The following is a 21270-nucleotide window of genomic DNA, read 5'->3' on the forward strand; positions in this document are numbered from 1 at the left end:
TCATCAAACATATTAAAGTAATACCATCGAATAATTTATGTTTGAACACCGATCCATTTAAATTTTCTCGAAATAACACACATGTACTATCAAACTTTCAAATGAATCATTTCAGAGTTTCTTATAAACGTAAGGAAACATTGAATTATTAGAAATCAATCAAAGTACTAATTGCAATTCGATAAAATGCAAATGCATGATAACGAGTAGGTTCATACATGCAAAAATAAATTAAATATTAATATAACACTCAATTGGAATTTAACCTAATTCGAATCCAAGGCAAACATTGACTAAGAAAGATTATGGTAAAAATAGAAATTATGAAAGCGAAACACCACAATGACATGAGTTGAAATTTGCACGAATGTTCAATAGAATATGTAACTCACTTACCTACAAAAGATATATTGAACAAAAAAATAAACCAGAAAATAATTAATTAGATATATTTAATCAAAAATATGAAGATTAATAAGTTAAAATCACATATACAATCACATAAAAGTAATTTTTGATCAACGTATCGTTCTTGTTCTTCGTAGTGTGGATGAAATCAATAGTTTCCAAAGAAGAAAAAAGAAATAAAAATGTCAGTTGTGGTGTCACTCGTGTTGATATGACTATGCTCCCCTTATTCATAGCTTGAGCTTGATTGTTCATGGCTTGACCTTGATTGTTCATGGTATGAATAAGAATGTTCGTACCCATACACACCAGTAGGTTGGCCATAACCATAATAAGAACCAACATATCCAAACTCAACACCATAGTTGTTGGATGCGTCATTTTCGTTTATATGCGTATCTTCTAGGTATCCATAATGATCATCACCTCTATCACCGACACCAAAATATTGAGTCTGAGTTCCATCATCATCATCACTATGAAACCCTGTCAATCTAGCCAATTTCTTGTGTCTCTCATCGAATGGCCTAGTACTATGTTCGGTATCTTGTGTCGTGATCATATTATAAGATTCACTAGCATCTCATGCTCTATTTTGTTCGGTCTCTGCACCACCTCTATTATCATCATTACCATCATTTGGAAATGGAGATCTACTCATATCTCTCTCGGGTTGGGTACTAATCTCCCTATCCAACCAAGACAAGTCATTCTCATCCATCAAATGATCTTCTGACTCTTTCAATCACTAGTTTACTATGTTATCATGCTCAAATATGGAATCTAGATTAATAGGATTGTAATAACTATCTTCTGATGTACAATCCATGATATTGAGCTCATAATTTCATGTTATAATGTACAAACACTAAATTCCCTAATTTTTCCATTTTAAGCTTATTACGAAGACAAGCGTGGATTAGAGAAAATATACTCAAATTTCTTTCACAACATGAAGACGAACAAGTCTGACTCAAGACTTTAATCACTATTTTTCTAAGGTCAGATACATAATGACCATAATTATACCCTCAATCAATTGATAATAAGAAAAAAAATGTTAAATACTTTAGTATTGATTATTGTGTAAATTATTATTATTATTATTATTATTATTTACATATTACCTAGTAAAGAAGTTTTACTCATGTTCTTAGTTAGAGTATCACTGACTAACACAACTCACATATATATGGGTAGAACGGATTCATGACCCCATCTTCAAGGTAGTAGTAACTAGATAAAGGATAAAATTTTAACTCGTGTAAGAAATAATCAATTTTATTCTCCCTAATCCATACTAACTGATATTAGAAATGAATATAATATATCTATCACATATATAAAAGCTTAGAGAACAAGAGAAAAAGTCAATCATAAAATACATGGTTGTCAAATTAAATCTTATAAAAATATTGAATATTTTTGCAAAACTATTTTAGAAACAAATCTTTATCTAGATCTTGATCAATTAAGATTTTGATTTATTTTTTTTTTTAATTCTTTTAACCTAGATCTAATAACCAAGATTTTCAATTTTTTTAATATTTTATCTTGAATTAAATCTTGATTTTTTTTTTTTTTTTAAAATTATCTTGATCTAGAACTTGATCAATCAAGATTTTGATTTTCTTTAAAACTATCTTGATCTTGATTTTTTTTTTTTTTTTAATTTTTATTTTGATCTAGATCTTGATAAATTTTTTAAAATTAGTACTTTTTTTATAAATTTTAAAAGATTAGTTCCCACCATTGGTACTAATTGTCGTCGTCAATTCATAAAGGAAAGGGAAAATTACTTAAAGGACCCTCACGGAGGTTCTGTTTTCTAAATTGTCCCGACGTTTGTTTAACAGGACATTTGGTAAACTTTCTCTTTTAAATGATCATGGACCTCATCTCTCACATTTCTCACGATTGAATGTCCTAATCGTTCGAACTCATTGTTTTCATCCAATCAATCAAGTTTCGGAGACTACTTTCATCAGAAAGGATTTAACAAAAAAGAATAAGTCATTTTTAATGGTTTTTTAAACATTTTGAATATGTATTGAATTTTTTCACTTTTTTTTCTTAATTTTTGAATGAAAATCGATCAATAAAGATTCTTTTGGGTTGAAATCATTTAAACAAGTCATTATCTTAAGTTTTTAGTCAGTCTTTCCATGTATTTTAGTCGAAAAAATACAAAATTTGAAAATGGGTGGGTTTACCAGTGTCGAGTTCAACAATAAATAAAAAGCGGTGAACTAGATAAATAGTGGTGAGTTCGATAGTAAAAAATGTGAACTTGAAACTAAATAAAAAAAAGTCGACTTTTACAGTAAAAATTATGAACTCAATAATGCGAGGGACCATTAAGAAAGAAAAAGTTTACTAAATGTCCTGTCAAGCTAACGTGCAAAACTTAGGGACTATTTAGAAAGAAACCCTTCTACAAGGGTCCTTCAAGTAATTTTCTCTAAAGGAAAACACCTGAGCACGGCTAATTCATTTTCCCATCTGTTAGAAAACGGCCATTTAAACTAATGAAAATTACTAAATAAACCCTAAGAAAGAGCTTTTAGTTACCTCGTATCTTTTGGAAGTAATTTTGGCAATTAGGCTTCTTTTTTCTTTTTTCTTTTTTCTTTTTGAGTTGTGAGAATCTTCTTGGTTTTTTTTATTTTTTTATTTTTTTGAAGATTGATTAATAAAAGAAAAAGAAGAGTCTCCTACCCTTTCTTAGTTTTTTTTTTAAATTATTATTTTGAGCATAAGAGCCAAAAATTGATTCTTAATTTTAGTGTTTGCAATTGATTTCCATCAATCTCAAACCTATATCCAAGTTTCTAGTTTGTTTTGCTCGACACAGAGATTCTTCATTACTCTTAGTTCTTAAAATTTCACTCTAGAACCAAATTTTTAATATAAACTCTAGGTTTGTGTGCTTTACCCTACATTTGTTGGTAATCACAATATAGGTTTGCCTCTATATACTAAAAAGAAGAATGAGATAGTTATTTATAGAATAGTACTATCATCAAGTTATATGATCAACTTGTACTTGGTTGAGGGTGGTAATAATAGAGGATTTCCAAGTGTTAAACTAATAGCAGATGTGAAACACAATCCTATAGGGTTGTTTGCCTTTTTCTTCTATTCATTTAAATAAAAAATAGAAAAAATCATAATGTTAGAGCTTATGGGCCTAACACATCCTTGAGGTACACTCGACCCATCCATGAGGTACACCTACTCTAATGCCATGTTAAAGCTTATGAGCCTAACTCATTCTTGAAAACTAGCTTATAAGGATAGGGTTTCCCCTGCTTTATACATTGCACAACCCAAGAGTACCTTGGCGATGTGGGACTATGCTAATTGTTTGATTTTTCATATCGTGGTTCATGATATTATACCTTTGCAATCATTTTCATATATGATGCCAAAGTTGTAAAAAGGGGGATAAGATATTTTTGATCTCTAGGTTCATAGAGAGACGTGCCAATTACACTTTGACGCTTAAGTTAGAATCTTGTAGAATAGCAAGTAATAAGAAGCATAGTAAGTATTCTTCGCATATGGCACATCTTCTTTGAGACTTTTTTGTCTTTTTGTAGATTTTACTAGAGTTAATTTCTTACAAAATGGTCATGAGATTCTTATTTAAAGTCTGAGGCTCGACAATGCTAGTTCTTATAGACTTTTTCACAAATCTTAAAGGGAGAATCTCTTCCTTTTTCTTTTTTTTTGTTTTGTTTAGATATAAGTCTCTCCATTAAGTTGTGATTGTTTACAATTCTTTCTGGATCTCGGTTGACTTGGAGCAAGTAAAGTTTGTGGAAGATAATGTGATGGATGGCTGCTCACTTATTCTTCACAAATATAAGTAGGGTCTTGTTGACGTGTGCCCTTATTCTTCAGAAATATAAGTAGGGTCTTGTTAACATGTGCCCTAAGGGCACACGTTTAAGTTCATTAAATACACATTGGGATCTGAAATTTGTACCGAAACTGCCCTCAATTTTTTTTTACCAAAAATATCCCCAGGTGCTTGTTCTCAAGGTGTATTTAATGCATTTTAACATTTGTCCTTGAGGCACACGTTAACAAGACCCATATAAGTATAAAAGGAGCACATCAATTAAAAGATGCCCATTGAAAAACTATCATTGCTAAGGTAAACCATCACTAAATATCCATCTTCATGGGATTTGAAATGCTTATGTTTATATTTGAAAAAACTCTTCACTATAAACAACCAATTAAGAAAATCATTGATGTGGAGAAGGCCATTGAATTGTGAGATGTTTGTCTTAAGCTGATATTCTACATGATTGATTTGCATTGGTGATAGAGTATAATAGGTTTCAATTAATCAAGATAATCAATATAAGGCGCTGGTTAGGTTGGGAAAGGTGTTGAGGGTTATATGGAGGGTTGGGATTATGAGAAACATCATGTTGTGGGGGCTGATTTTGGTGTTTCAGAGAGGTATGATTTTGGGGAAGTCCGTGAACAACTTGACTCGAAGGTGGTAGAATAAAGGGATTTTGTTGGGGGGGGGGGGGGGGGGGGGGGGGAGGGGAGGGTTGGGGGTGAGGAATTTTGATTTTGGTTCTAGAGAGATTGTAAAACATCTTCTTCAACTTGGGGCACCATCTTTAATGGTTGTCCTAATTCGACCTTGCATATGTATTGAATTTCACTCTGTTGTAATTTGAGTTTCTCATCAAAAACTTGTTTCTTTCTTCGAAGTTCCTCCATCTCTCTATTATGTTTCGCCAACTCTTTGTCATATTTGACTTGAATTTACTTTAATTCAACCTTCAATCTCTCGTCAATTGATTGATAAACAATATCAAACCGAACAATAATTTTCTCAAGTGCACTATGTACTTCTCCGTGCTTAATATGTTCTTGTGTATCTCTCTTCTAAAGAACATGACTCCTTATACCTATCTTCATGATGAAGAATAAAAGAGTATGGCTCTAATACCAACTGATGTAAGGTAGAACACAAACCTGGAGTTTATTTTAAAAATCTGGTTTTAGGGTGCATTTCCAAGAACTAAGAGTAATGAATAATCTCTATGTCGAGCAAAACAGACAAGAAACTTTAATTTTAGTGTTTGCGATTGATATACAGAAGTTGCAGTCCAATCTCTTTCAAAGGAACTGAAAAATGCTCACTTTAAGATCAGTCAAATTCAAGTACTAGAACCCAAAGAGCAAAAATTAAAGATCTTGGAATGGGAGGAGTTACCAAAAAGAGAGGCAACATCATTGGAAACTGATCTTTACCAAATCTGCATGGAAATTTTCAAATGAGAATCCTCAGTCATTATATGTGCCACAATTGGCCAAGTACATGGAACCCCTATATGAGACATTCTTATGTCCATTAACTACGAGGATAATGGACGAACCTACAAACATAGAGAGTGGCGTGACCTATGAGAGGAAGGCCATAGAATAGTGGTTCAGAAGATGTCATTTGTCTGACTACAAGGCAGAAAAACGGTAGTGGAGTTTTGAATGCCAATATAGCATTAAAGACTATGATAGAAGCACGGAAAGAGAAAAATGAAGTGGTAGGAATTAAAGTTGCCTGAGCCGCTTTATCGTCAGCCAGTTCAGACAGTATGATACTTGAAGCACTTAAAGACTTGCAAAGTCTCTGTAAGAGGATACAATACAACAAGGTACATGTGCGCAACATTAGAATGATACCATTACTAACTCAGTTGCTGGAGTACAAAGACAGGAAGGTGAGGGGTGCAACAATGGAAACATTGCGGTTATTGGCCGAGGAGGACAACGAGGGAAACGTTTCTACTATCTTTTTCTCCATCTATCAATAATAATGCACTTACAATTACAAATTTGTAAAATTGTTACTTGATATACATTGTAGTTTTGGGTATGTGTGCAGAAGAAATGCTAAGACAAAAGTCATTATGACAGCAATGAAGATGTTTAGTAATCACATTTCAGAGAGGTATGCATCCTTGTCATTACTGCAAGAGATTTCGGTATTCGAACCACTGTGAGAACATAGGATCAGTTAGCGGGGGAATTCTGATGCTAATCACGATGAAATACAGTTGGTCACTTGATGCTTTCTCTGCAGAGAAAGCATATATCATCCTAAAGAACTTGGAGAGATCTCTGAAGAATATCAAGTGTATGGCAGAAAATGGATTCTTGGAACCCCTTCTTAATCATCTTATTGAAGGTAAGCCTTGTACCTTCCTCACACTCCGCACAATATTCAGTATCACTTAGTTTTCTAGTCATGCGCTCATGCATGCATTAAGTCAACTCTAGTAGAAATAGAAATATAGGGTTCGCTCACAAGTCATAAGCAATGTAACAAGGATATGGACATGTGTGTTGGGATAAAACATGGTGTCTTTGAAAAGCCCAAAATGCTGAAAAGTAAAAGATGACATTATAGACACCATAATGTAATCAAAGTAGATTTCTAACATAAAACTATGTTTGTGCCTAACAACTCAATAAATTAGTGTATGCAGGATGGATTACACTATAACATTGTATTTTGTGCCTTGTTTTCTGCTGGAGGTAGATTTGTATTGGTATAAGGGACTGTACATTAAGTAGCAGATTCCCCTGGTCCATAAGTGATTGTATTGGGGTTATTTTTTTCACACAATTCCCCAAATTTTTCCTTGGGGGAAATTTTAGCTTTGTATGGACTATAAATACATAGCCAATTCGTTTTTAGGGTTTTGATGAGGGATATTTCAGTTTTTCTGAGAGAGAGTGAGATTGAGAGATTGTAACCTTTTGTTTCCACGGAAACAGTGAAAGGATCTGATCATCGCCCGGGGATGTAGGCAATCTTGCCGAACCACATAAATTTTGTGCCATGTTCTCTCTTTATTTCTGATTTATGTTTTTATTTTGATTGTTATCGTTGTTTCTTGCACATGATTTTCAGCAATATGTACCTTAACGGGAAACTATGTTGAACACAAACATTAGCAGCATAGATACATGCAGCTCACCAACAGAATATTGATACTGATATCACAGACTGCACGGATGGTTCTATTTCTTACAATCTCTACATTTTCTATCATACAATTAGTTACTTTCTTAGCAAACACTTTTTTTTTTGGTCTTATTAACAAAAATGTGTAAATAACTAAATACTAAATACTAGATCATAATCGAAACAGTGTCTGAGGAGATGCAAACGGAGATGGGGGATACCTTGGAGAAATTGTCCTTGGGAATGGCAGTAAAACCTATGTGGCCAAGAGAGCCTCTTCAGCACTGATCAAAATGGTCCACAGTGGAAACACTCTACCAAGGAAGGTTGCATTCAAAGCTCTTGTTCAAATCTCATCGTACCACCCAAACAGCACAACACTAGTAGAATCAGGCATTGTATCCGTCGTGATAGAAGAGATGTTCACACAAATCTACGATGAACCCATGAACTCTAAGGAAGAATCTGCTGCAGTCCTGGCAAACATATTGGACTCTGGGATTTCCTTTGAGACTCTCAAGGTGAACTCCAACGGCCACACAATGGCATCGGACTACATAGTCTACAATCTCGTACACATGATAAAGAGCTCGGCCTCGGATAAACTCAACATCAACCTTATCAAAATCCTCATCTGCCTAACAGTCCCCAAATCAACAACCATCGTTGTCTCTGTAGTGAAAGAGACCGAAACGGGTGACACACTTGTCGGACTCCTCAATTCCCCACATGAGGAACTTGAGATTGCAGCCACTAAACTACTCGTCAAACTCACAACCTATTTGGTCCACCCATTAGTAGACATACCATGCAAGACCAGAGGCCAACCTCAGAACCTAATCAGGTGCCCAAATGAAGCCTACGAAATCACTGAAAAGCACGCTGTTTCAGCGAACTTCTTAGCCAAACTTCCACACCAGAACTTAACGCTCAATCTAGCCCTACTCCACAAAGAAATGGAACAAGAATAAGCAGATTTGCAAATTCATACCTAGAAGGCCTAGTAGGTGTTCTAGTCAGATTCACAACTACGATATATGAACACCAAGTACTGTTCCTCGCAAGAAATCAAAACCTCACAGCAGTGTTCACAGAACTGCTCGTGAGAACAGCAAGTGATGAAGTTCAGAGACTATCAGCAACTGGTTAGAGAATCTCTCAGCAGAATCAATAAACCTATCAAAACCACCACAAACCAAGAGACCCAAGTTCATGAGGTTGTTTTACTTACCAAGGTTTCTTTGGTTTGGATCATCAAAGTACAGGAGATTACAGGTGTGTCCTATTCACAGAGGGGCATGTTCTTCACAATACGCCTTTTGTTTACTTGATGCAAAGGCAGTGGAGAGATTGTTGGGTTGCTTGGACCATGAGAAGGTTGAGGTGGTTGAGGCAGCACCGTCAGCTATTTGTACTTTGTTAGATGACAAGGTTGATGTGGACAAGAGTGTGAGTGTCTTGAGTGGGGTGAATGCCATACAACATGTTTTGAATGCGTTGAGAGAGCACAAACAGGAGTCAGTGTGGCAGAAATCTTTTTGGGTGATAGAGAGGTTCTTGATGAAAGGTGGGGACAGGGTCTACTTTTGATATATCTCAAGACAGGTTGTTGCCTTCTACATTGGTGAGTGCTTTTCATCATGGGAATGGGAATACAAGACTGATGGCTGAGAAGCTCTTGAGGCATCTCAACAAGATGCCCAACTACTCTTCCAAGTTCATGTAACCTCTATCTATCAATATATATATAACGTGAACATTATATTTATACTGGCAAGAGAAATGATTTGGTGTTTGGAGAGCATACTGAAAGAAACATTTGTGAAGAGTAAATCTTCCCATCTGGAAGACTCAGACCCTTTTGTAATTTTGCAAATCTTCCCATCTGGAACAGTGTAATGAGTCATTAAGGTCACCACATCAGCACTCATACTGAATGGACAGCTGATCACCTCGAAAGATGAGCCAGGAACCACAACTGCAAGAGGGAATATATATCAGAAAAGGGTACGTACACAGGTATCAAATAATAATAATGGAATAAATCAAAAGATCAATGACCTGAAGTAACACATCCTCTGAAAAAATGCTTCTGCCCCAAAGCACAATGCAAGGTGTCACCCATTCCTGCCTTTTTGAATGATGTAGATCAGATAAGACTTTGAAAGCTTAATCAACACCAAACTATCATCTAGGGCTTCTAAATCCTTTCAGTGCGCTTCTAGAAACCAAGAAGATTCATTTGTATAACTGACTTTTAAGAAAGGATCTGCAACGGCCTTTTTTTAATAAGAAAAATGAATCATTTATAAAAGAAGCAAGGCTGACTGAGTTGGCCAATCAAGCGAGAACAGTACAAAAAACTGCTCGTGTAATACTACAAACCCAATCCCTCCTCCCTACAAAATCCTCAAAATTAACCCCTTTAAGCTCCTTACAAATTTTGGACCACAAAAACAAGAGCCCTAGGATTTGAGAGTAAGGTCCGAAGGAGACAAAGTTTCTCTTCAAAGATCCTATCATTGCGCTCCTTCCACAGGCCCCAACAAATTGCGAAATGAGTGAAGCTCCAAAGCACCCTCTTTATCCCGGCAAAAGAGCTCCCCAAATGTAACCAAGGCTCAAAAAGATCCCACATGGAGCTAAGTAGGCACCACAAAATTCCGAACAAGCCAAAGAAGTGATACCAAACCTCATGAGCCACAATAAAACGTGGTCCACCGATTCCGCATTTCTTAAGCACAACACACAACAATTGGCTGCACAATAACCCCTCCGAATAAAAAAATCCAAGGTTTGAATTTTGCCCAAAAGTCCAAGCAAAGAACCTCATCTTAGAAGGTACTCTAGGTCTCCACACCACTACTTCCGGGACCAAGATTGAACCATCACTTAGTAAAGACCGATAGAAAGAGCAAACCGAAAACATACCATTCTTACTCTTTTTCCAAATTCGTGCATCTTCACTTTATAAGTTGAAATGGTAGGGACTAGTGCAATTTATCAATCTACCCACTTCCTCTAATTACCAATCGTTAAACACCCATCAAAATCCAAAGTCCCAAGATCATGAACCTTCTACACATCGCCTAAAACTACTGATTGGTAATCCTCTCTTCATGGAGATCAAAAACAACGTGGGGAACTCATTTATTAGGGGCCTATGACCACACCAATTGTCTTCCCAAAACCTTACTCTATCTCCTTTCCCAACTTTGCAACTTGATATAATCTTAAACACTGGTAAGAGTCTTCAAGTTACCTTTCCAGACGCCCTTGCCTCACCACTCTCCCACCCAAAAGCATCCTCCCCAAATTTTGCTGCAATAACCCTCCTTCACAAACTATTCACCTCCACCCCGAATCTCCAAATCCATTTGCAACAATAAAGGCGAGTTAACCAACCCAAGCCTGATCTACAACGGCTTCTAAGGCCAACAAACCCAAAATGCGCTCGAATTCCTTAATGATGGGAGTTAACTAACACCCCAAAGAAAAAAAGAAAAAGAAAAAAAGGTTACATTCAAGGACCCCACTACCTAATCAAAACCCTTAACAAGGTCCAACTCACAGGTTCTGAATATGTTGATAGGGTCCTGTCAACCAAAGGCTAATTTTTATTTTCCAAGTACTCCAACAAACGGCCAAGTGGAAGTAGCTCACCAGCACAGTACCAAACCAAATTAGTAGAAGTGGAACCAAACTTCTATCATCCATCTACATATTATCCATTGCATGTGTTGCAAAAATGGTTATCAATGGAAAAAATCCAAACCAAGTAATCACAAGTGCAACCAAACATATATATAAATAGTTAGCCTAAACAAAGTGGCCAACAAATGGGCCATTAAACACGTAAACATACCATATCCAACATAATTATCAGTAGTGACCAACAAATGAACCATTAAGAGTTACATAGAATGTTTCAAAAACCAATACGTGCTTAAAAATTGTTAACTAACCAACTACTCCAAAAGATAGATCTGATGGAGAAGGGGAGAACTATGAATATAAGAGGGTTACAGAGCATAACCGGGGTATATCACACCTAAGAGTGGAGGAAAATATACACTACACTCCCCCTCATCCATAAGGGTAGAAAGATTCGAACCCGCTACCTATATGAACCTAGCACTCTGATACCAAACAAACTACTCCAAAAGACCGATCTAATGGAAAAGGGGAGAACTATGAATATAAGAGGGTCACGGGGCTTAACTGGGGTATATCACACCTGAGAGTGGAGGAAAATATAAACTCAACAAAAACAAAACCAACACTATCAAACTAAGCCCTCCTGGCTCTATTTTTCTTCTTGACTTTGTTACCTTCTTTTTTCTTAGATCTGATTTCTCGATTCCCTTCTCCATCACTGAGTAAGGTTGGTGGAGTTGGTGACCTATGATCAGAGTGTAAGAATTTGTATATTTGTCGTTCTCTCTCCAACATTGTCTCAATGTCTTGATCTTGGCCTAACTTGAATGATTCCTTAAGCAGGCCCAACGTTCTATCCCTATACACAGTCTGCATCAAGGAAATATTGAATGAATGTCAAATATTATGTCATTACCACGAATTATGATGAAAACACTGATAACCAAGTAATCTTACCCAATTATCGCCTCTGTTAGGTGTAGGTATCCTTTGATGTTGTGGTTTGTATCCAGATCTTGATGTGGGATTCTGAACGTATTGATGTGTAATTGTATGGTACCATGCGATATATTCAGGAACACAATCCCAAGGATTGACAACTTTCTTTCCTCTCACTCGAGTCGATAATAAATGACTATCCCAATCATCCCAGTTTTGATCAAACATATCGTAAACGACTCTGTAAGCGGCGTTAGTAGCACCTCTTTCTGCTCGATAGGGACAGAGTGGGGCTGGGGGGATGCACTGAACGTGACCAAATTGTCGAAGACATCGAGCGGGATGATATGGTTCGACAATGTCATACACCCTCAGACATCCAGAGAAGAAAGCAACATCATTTAATGAATATGTGTCCCTACAATCTAAGTAAGGGTCCCACAACACCTACAAAAATATAGTTTAGGAATACCATTGATAGCAAACTAACAGTATATGCATGTGAATAGAATGAAACTTACATCTTCAGCATGTAAAAGATCAAGGGTCTCTCGTAGGACTTGTGAATTTTCATTTACCTCCCCTTGTAGTGGTTGTGGTTTCCAACGTTTGATACGTGGATGACCAATTTCAAATTCCAAATCTGGATTGGGTTGTAAGGCTGGGAAATGTTCATAAACCCATGCCTACAAAACATGAATATTGCATATAGATTTATCTAACAAATAACCTGTAACCTGTAATTCAAATATAAATGTTAAAGGTACAGCTCATACCTCTAATAAGGGAAGATACCCTGTGATTTGACGAACCCCATACCTCGAGGCATAACCTAATTGCCGATATAAATAGGCGAGCGCAGCTGTCCCCCAAGCATAATCCTTGACTTTTTTAAGATCCTTCAATAATCGTAGGTACATCACATGTACCTTGGTCCCAGTCTTATCTGCGAAAATTGTGCACCCCAACAGATATAACAAGTACCCCCTCACAGCACAATCTTTTTCATGGTTGGTCGCATTCTCCGAAACACCTTTCAACTTACTTCTTAACCACTCCATTCTAACACTAAAACCCCTATTTTTTGTTATCTCCTTGCTAACATCCTCTTCTGAAATTCCTAATGCATCGACTACCAATCTTAAAGCCTCCCCATATGAAACATTATTTCCTCTTACTGTCTGACCTAAAATCGGGATATCTAAAAGCTGATCCACGTCGTCAATAGTAATCGTCATCTCACCGAATGGGAGATGAAATGTATTTGTCTCTTGATGCCATCTCTCCACAAATGAAGACACAAGAATCCGATTGATAGATTTATATTTATACAACACTAAATTGTATAACCCAGAATTCTTCACCCTCCTCCTAAACGATCTACACTCCTCTTTAATTTTCCATTCATCTATCTTTAGTGCATGGTTGTAACATTTTAGAGGCCGACGTTCCTACAAACAATCAAATGCATTAGTTATATATGATAAACATTATCAAACAAAATTATAATAAATAAATAAAAACACTGAAATATATAATTATGTATTATCTATGATTACTTCATTATTCCAAATTGCAAAGGCCACGTGAGTCTTGAAGCTCTTTAGTATTGATTTGTCTGATGGACCTCCCGGGAATGGATCTTCATCATCACTTTGTTGATCCTCTCCTTGTTGTTCTTTTATTTCCTCTTGTTGTTGTTCTTCTTCATCTTGTTCATCAGCACCTCCTCTCTCTTTGTCATCTTGTTCTTGCTCTTCCCCTTCTTCACTTGTTTCCTCATGTTCTTCTTCTTCTTGTTCTTCTACGTGAGGAATAACTTCTTGTTCTCTTGCACTACGCCTCCTTTCATAAGCAGTCGGATGAATCTGTTGAGGTTGTGTGGATGACGAAGTAGAAGCCATTTCCTTTGTAAGCCGAAGAGATCTATGCGACATATTTAAAGGCTAAACACAAAAAGTAGGTACCTAGAGTGAGTATCAAAAGCCCAAATGCTTGAATAATGCATTTAAAGCATGTGTAATCTGTAAAATAAAATACAAATCTGAGTTGTTTTTCATTGATCTTACAGTTTCTTGTGGTCTTCAAAAACGTTTGTGATTGATCTACTACTATTTCCATCTATTTTGAGGGAATTAAATTACTTCATGACTCTCCCTATTCCTTAAGCCACGTCAATTATTATAAAAACGGAAATAGTTGCACAATGACACAGACAGTTTCTTTTTTCAACGTGTCAGAAATAGTTTCTTTAGTTTATAAACACAATGTACAACTAGTTACTCTTGTTGAAGCGAAGAAGATGTGGGGGCGGGGGGGGGGGGGGTCGGGTTGCCGATGGCAATGGTGGATGGATGTGATGGCTGGTGGTGGTGTTGGTGACGAAGACAGGGTATAGAAGAAGAAGAATACAGACGATAGATGTATGGGTGCCTATGAACACATCCAATAGGAAATCAGGTTTAAACTGCCTAGCAAAAAAAAATCAGGTTTAAACAATTGCAATGGTTCACTAAATCTTGAGAATTGGTTTTTTAAATCCTTACCAACACGTTTGCTGCTTTTTATCAGATCCAATCAATAAACCACTCTATACATTAGAGGTACAGTAAAAATCTCTTGAATTCTCAAGAAATCACTCTTTATGAGGAATTCAAACCTTCTACCCATGTTCAGATCTTCCCCGAGGAACACACACAACCTGACTAGCCCCTGGTCCTTGCACCATTTCATTGTAATATCCTTGAGAGTAAGATTTCTACCCTTTTTATAATGTCCAAGCATGGAATTGCACATTAAGTCAGGCCAGATTAATGGCCTATCTTAATTGCTTATCTATTGGACAAACAACCTCCTTAAAATTATAAGTTTGGAGAAACAGCCTCCACACTGAAGTTATACTCGCTTTTTTTAAGTATTTATGACTGATCTAACATGCTAGGGAGCATGCTCAGGAAGATGAAGAAATTCAGTCCTTTTGGGCCTCTTACATGACATGATTTCTATCTTACTTCAAAAAAAATTCTAGTTTTCACTCTAAATTAGACATTTTCTGTCAATTCCTGTTTCTATAGCTTTGATATGTAATGCCAGAAGCCTGGGAGAGGAATTTAGACCTAAAACTTCAAAGTTTTCTGATCTTCGGGAAATTTGCTTTGTATGCTGATTGGCAGCAGATATGTATACACAGCATATTCTCGATTCAGTAAGTGAAAAAACCAGCTTTGCCGAGTGGAATAAAGTATCTAAGCCCATCCATTTCGTAACGTGATCCTGAACCCCGGTTTTGATTGAAAACAAGGCCTTATCCTATCCTATTGAGGAGTTACTTTTGCTCCTAGACCATAAAACTATGCAGCAACTCTGAGTCTTATTTATTTTCTTCTCCATTTGGAGGACAGAATCAAAATCTGAACCTGAAATTTCTGACTCCTGTGAACACACTACAACCTCGCTACAAGGGTTTTTGGGCCTGAAAAGTCCCTCATTATACCAGAGGCCTTGAATTTGTCCAGAACCCTAAATGGGATCCTAAACAACCATCTGGCAACTATGTCATGACTTACTCACCACTTTACCAGGCAAGTATGCATCGACATGAACATAGCATGAAAGATGCATATTAACAAAGAAATCATGACAAACTTAAAAATCATACAGTCAAAACATGGCAAATGTATCATCATGTCATTTGTAAATTCTTAAAATAAAAAGAATGACTTGATCTAGTTTTAAGCTTACCTCCCCTCTTCGAACATAGGTTGAGAGATGCTTCTTGGGATTCTCAAGAAGCGTCTCATTGTAGCATGTCAGTCCCGCACTCGTCATTGGAAGGGTGGCCTCCCTCTCAAGGGCTGGAGAGATCTCTCTGACCTCCGTCATATCATTCCTTGATATGGATTGCAAGGAAGACCCTTCACTGAGGGGTTGCTCTGTTGATTGCTCATAAATCACTTCTCTAGGATCCAATTGCTCTGGATGTGGAATTCTTCCAGGGGATCTGTCAACAGTCAGGAAATCTGATTGTTGTACGATATCAGAAACAAAAGCACTTGCACCAGTGCCCCACATTTTATTAAAGACTCTAGAATCTTGATTGCCACAATCACTATCAATTTGGCTGTTGGTATGGTCACTCCTACAAATAGTACAATCATGGCAATACCAATCTCCTCTAGGAACAGTAGCCCCCAAACCAACACAACAAGTATGAGCCGCTGAGTCACAAAGATCACATAGTAGTAGGAGATTCTCGTCAAGTGAACGATGGCATTCGGTACAACTGACTTGGGCATAAGTATCAGAAGGCTTATTTGTTTCATTTCCAATAGAATTCAAACCCTGAAAATTGAACCAGCCGTCACATGTTAACTATTAGTCATCAAAGTTCAGATAATTTACCACCATCACCACAAATAAAGATCTGCATGCACAGAATATAAACAAAACAAAAAAAATGTATCAAAAGGATATTGGGTAATATGTTAGTAGAATCAAATTTAATGCGGTGAAGTCCAAACAAATAGTTGTTGTCCCTACATTTTATGGTATTTTCACTCATAAGAATGCACTAGATTTCTTGAAGGAGTTTGTTGGCATTTCAGAATCCTAGGTTATTTCGAGATCTCTATACTAACGAGTTCTATTTTCTCATTTGGCTCCTAATTATTCGTAAGGCTGAGTGTATTCAGGGGCAGAGCTAGTAAGGAGCCTGTGGGGGCAATTGCCCCCACAAAACTTTTGAGATAACCCAGTATTTTCAACTAACTACATGCCCTATTTGCCCCCACTCCCTCACCTCCCTCCAACTCCCCCCCTCCCCCCCAATTCAGTTTTTGAAGATGACATTGCCTCTTGATCAAGCCTTCTCTCATAGACTAATTGGAAAAGACCTAAATATCCTTTTCTTCAACTTTCAAACAAAAACCTCTGAATTTCTCCCCAAAACCATTCATCTTCAATCACTTCAACTGTACCATTAACTATAGTTTGCCCCCACTACAATATAATCCTGGCTCCACCCGAGTATATTTCCATCATCTGGAGCAGACAAAGGCTATGGACATAAGAACAGAATTGGATCTTCATTGGCAAGCTCTTTCTATACGCATATTTTGGAAGAACAAGTGAGCAGAGCCATCAATTGTACATTTCCTGCAGGATGCCAGTTCTATTGAGGAGTTTCTTTTTTCACTTGGACATGGTCCCAAGGAAAAAAACATTGGCCAAAGGCCTAACAGGAAGAAATTCTTATATAAAAAAGGAAGGAATTCTTATTAATATTGTCTCATGTGCTGAAAAGTGGAAGAACCAGCCAGTCATTTGTATTTTTTTTAGGCTTGGAATCCGTTGATTCCTAAGAATGACTCATGAAAAAAAACACATGATCCCAGCCCTTTAAACACAAACTCCAATGGTTGAGATTTATGAATATCTTGATAACACAAATGTCGGATATACTTATCCCGAGGATAAATCTCAACCATTGGATTTTGCATTTAAAGGGTTAGGATCATGCATTTTTTTTCATGAATCATTCTCAGGAGTCCAGGGATCTTGGCCCTTTTTTTATGGGTAAATGCAATTGTATTGATATTGGTCGAGGTGACAAAAAGGTGTACAAGTAAAAAATCACAAACTTGTAGGTGATTACAAATTACAAACCCAATCCCATCTCCCCACAAAATCATCAAAAAAGACACCATTAAATTCTACAAAGACTTTACACCAAGCAAACAGGAGCCCTTTAATCAAAACAACAATATTGTTAGGGGCGGAGCCAGGATTTTCTTGTAGTGGAGGCAAACTCTGGTTAGTTGTATAGTTGAAGAACTTGAAGATGAATGGTTTTAGGGAGAAATTCAGAGGTTCTTGGTTAGAAGTTGAAGAAAAGGATATTTAGGTCATTTCCAATTAGTATATGAGAAGGCCCGGTCAAGAGGCAATGTCATCAACAAAAATTGAAGGGGGGGAGGGAGGGGAGGGAGGGGGACAAATGGGGCATGTAATTAGTTGAAAATATAGGGGTGTCTCAAAGTTTTGTGGGGGCAATTGCCCCCACCAGCTCCTTACTAGCTCCGCCCCTGAATATTGTGCACCACGCAACTATTAATTTCCTTCCAAAGACCCCAACAAACTGCAAACGAAATTATAGACCACAAGATCCACTTAGCCGCCGCAAAGGAAGCACCCAAATTAGTCCAAGAACCGAATAAGCTTCTAATCAAAAGCGGAAAACATCCCACGATCCCAAACATGCACCAAAAATACCCCCAAACCTCCATAGCCAGGCAATGAAGTAAAAGGTGACTCGCGGACTCCCCATCGCCTCTACACATAACACGAAAATTGGGACAACAAAAACCTCTTCGAATGAGTTTTTCCATAGTAATTATGTTGTCCCATGCTGTCGACTAAATAAAAAATGCAACCTTAGAAGGCGCTTTTGGTCTCCAAATAGCTTTCGCTAGAAAAGTAGTGCCCCTGTCCTCATGTATAGAGCTATAAAATGAATGCACCAAGAACACACCTTCCTTTGTTTCCTTCCACACTCACTTATCACCCACCTCCATATTAATTTGAAATTTTAAAACTACCCGGTCATAGTCGCCAACTCCTCCATCTCCATGTCATTAAAAGCTCTCCAAAATCCATAATCCCAACATAGTACCCCATTATCAATCGATCAAAAATTAGAGATTGAAGAGCCTTTCTTTGAAGATAAATTGAATAATCTAGGAAATCTCTCTTTCAAGCATAAGTCTCCACACCAAGCATCTTCCCAAAATCGAACCTGACCTCCATTACCCACCTTGAAAAGAACTCACTCCTGAAATAAATTAATAGTTTTCAAAATCCCTCTCCATACCCAAAAGAGCTCCTTTTCCACCCACTCTCCCACCTAAACTCACTTTTCCCAAACTTCGTCGCAATAACATTTCTCCACAAATTTTATGTTTCTTCCCCAAACCTTCATAACCACTTGCCCAATAATGTGGTGCCCTCAATCTGAGAATGCCCAAACCTCTTTCACTCTTTGAGAAGCAAACTTTTTTCCAACAAATGAAATGAAATTTCCCTCCATCCTTGTCGTGCCACAGAAATTCCCAAAACATCTTTTCTAATTTTCTTTCCACGGAAGCCGGCATCTTGAACAGTGATAAGTAGTAAACCAAGATGCTAGAAAGTGTACTCTTCAAAAGTGTTAGTTTCACTCCTTTCGATAGGTATTTCGACTTCCAACTGCTCAATCTCCTTTCTACCCTCTTGATGATTAGATCCCACATGGCCTTGCTATTGTAGGGGGGCACCAAGAGGTAAGCCCAAGTGTGAAGATGGAAGAGTTCTAACCTGAATGCCAACAACAGCCGTAACCACTCCAAATCAGTTACATTCCCGACTCCAAAATTTTGTTTTTTCAAAAATTAACCTTTAACCTCGAAACCACACCAAATCCACAAAGAATTGCACTCAAGAAGCAAACTTGAGGGATATTCGCATCCAAGAAGATTAACATATCATCTGCAAATTGTAAGTGTGATACCAAAAGACCGTTCCAACCAACCATGAAACCCAAAAGCTCTGCACAATCCACCCCTTTCCTTAATAACTTTCCCAAAGCCTCTGCCACGATAATGAACAAAAACGGTGAGAGAGGATCACCTTGTCTAAGCCCCCTAGAACTTCTGAAGAAACCATGAGGCGAGCCACTAATCAAAATGGAGAAGGATGGAGAAGTCACACACTTCATTACCCACCTAATCCAAACTTGTTCAAACTCATTCTTCTTAACATGTATTCAAGACAACATACATGATCATATGCTTTCTCCAAACCCACTTTACATACTACCCCTGAGATTTTTGCCTTCACTCTAGAATCTATACACCCATTAGCTACCATAACACCATCTACGACTTGTCTTCCCTTTACATAAGTCCCTTGTGTTTTCTCAATAATACCTGGGAGGGCCATCTTTAATCTTGACGCCAGCAATTTGAAATAATTTTGTAGGTAACACACACCAAGCTGATCAATCTCAAATCTGAGATATCTTTTGTCCCTGTCTTCTTTGGAATCAAGGCCAAAAAGGTACAATTCAAACCATAGTCAAGAAAACTCTCCGCAAAGAAATCCCAAATTGCCACCATGAGATCATTTTTTATTGTGTTCCAACATGCTTTGAAAAAAGCCATAGAGAAACCATCGGGCCCCGAAGCCTTATCTGAGCTCATACTTTTTACCACTTCCCACACTTCCTCCTCACTAAACGGACACTCCAACCAAGCCTTCTCCTCAATAGAAATCTTGTCAAATTGCAAACTATCAATCCTTAGACGCACCTGATGCTCCTCCCTATACAACTTTTAGTAATACTCCACCACCTCCTCCGCTACTCTCTCCTCCCCTTCCACACCCATTCTCCTTCCACCCTCAACTTAGTATAGAAATTAAAATATATATATCTATATATATATATATATTATATATATATATATATATATATATATATATATATATATATATATATATAATTATGTTAGAGGAGTTCTAACTAAATATCTAGTTGTATGGGGAGATTTTAATAATTTTTAGAAGTTAAGACATAAATAATGAGAAGGGTTAATTAACCCAAATCTCTTATTGATCATTCTCCTTAATCTCCTCTTCTTATCTCTTTTTGTTTTCTTCTTCTTCTAATTCATTTTAGATCTCAACTACAACTTGGTATCAGAGTTGGGCCCATCTGTTTCTGGATGTGTGGAAGTGTTTCCCTGGCTTTGCATTTGGTGTCACGTGAGGGAGGGTGTTAGAACAATGTGAGAGCCCAATCTGTGCAGTATATAAGAAGGCAACCCTCACCTTATAACCATAGTTTTGAAGTTGAGTTAGGCCCATGGACCTTCATATGGTATCAGAGAGTCAATTTATTGAAGCATAGCATCCAGATTTTTTGTCGCTGAAAATTTTCTACGATCGTTGACGTCATTTGTATGGTTGCTGACGTCAACAAGCAGGAGTTGAAACCAACATGGTTGGAGTCTCCCTGATTTATGGAGGTTTTAGGATTTATTTCCAAAATTTTTTAAGGGTATTTGATGGTGCTTTCTTCGATTTTTAGAAAAAATTGATAAAAAATCAGTTCAAGAAATGTTGGTCGTGTGATTTGTTGGGGTTTTTTTGAGGTGTTTCATTTGATGGATCTAGTCATTATCAAATTTCTCTACACATCAAAAGTGGTTTCGTTTGATTTGGTAAAGAAT

General features: G+C 37.1%; 1 protein-coding gene and 1 pseudogene across 1 annotated transcript in view; one reads left to right on the top strand and one right to left on the bottom strand.

Moving 5' to 3' along the window:
• The first annotated feature begins 4822 nt into the window (after window positions 1-4822).
• On the top strand, window positions 4823-9137 carry LOC147401412 (putative U-box domain-containing protein 42; annotated as a pseudogene).
• Window positions 9138-11253: 2116 nt separating this feature from the next.
• Window positions 11254-21270, bottom strand: part of LOC147401413 (uncharacterized) — a 28715-nt gene continuing 18698 nt past the window's right edge. Inside the window, exons 2-7 of the mRNA XM_086442720.1 lie at window positions 15749-16348; window positions 13567-13953; window positions 12784-13458; window positions 12529-12693; window positions 12026-12454; window positions 11254-11938 (exon numbers count right to left, since the gene is read on the bottom strand). Of these exons, the coding sequence (XP_086298846.1) occupies window positions 11702-11938; window positions 12026-12454; window positions 12529-12693; window positions 12784-13458; window positions 13567-13953; window positions 15749-16348 (2493 nt within the window). The 3' untranslated portion in view covers window positions 11254-11701. The remainder of the gene's footprint in view (window positions 11939-12025; window positions 12455-12528; window positions 12694-12783; window positions 13459-13566; window positions 13954-15748; window positions 16349-21270) is intronic.

The sequence above is a fragment of the Akebia trifoliata genome, chromosome 5 (genome assembly GCF_017979445.1).
Source record: "Akebia trifoliata isolate Shusen 1 chromosome 5, ASM1797944v1, whole genome shotgun sequence".
NCBI lineage: Eukaryota > Viridiplantae > Streptophyta > Magnoliopsida > Ranunculales > Lardizabalaceae > Akebia > Akebia trifoliata.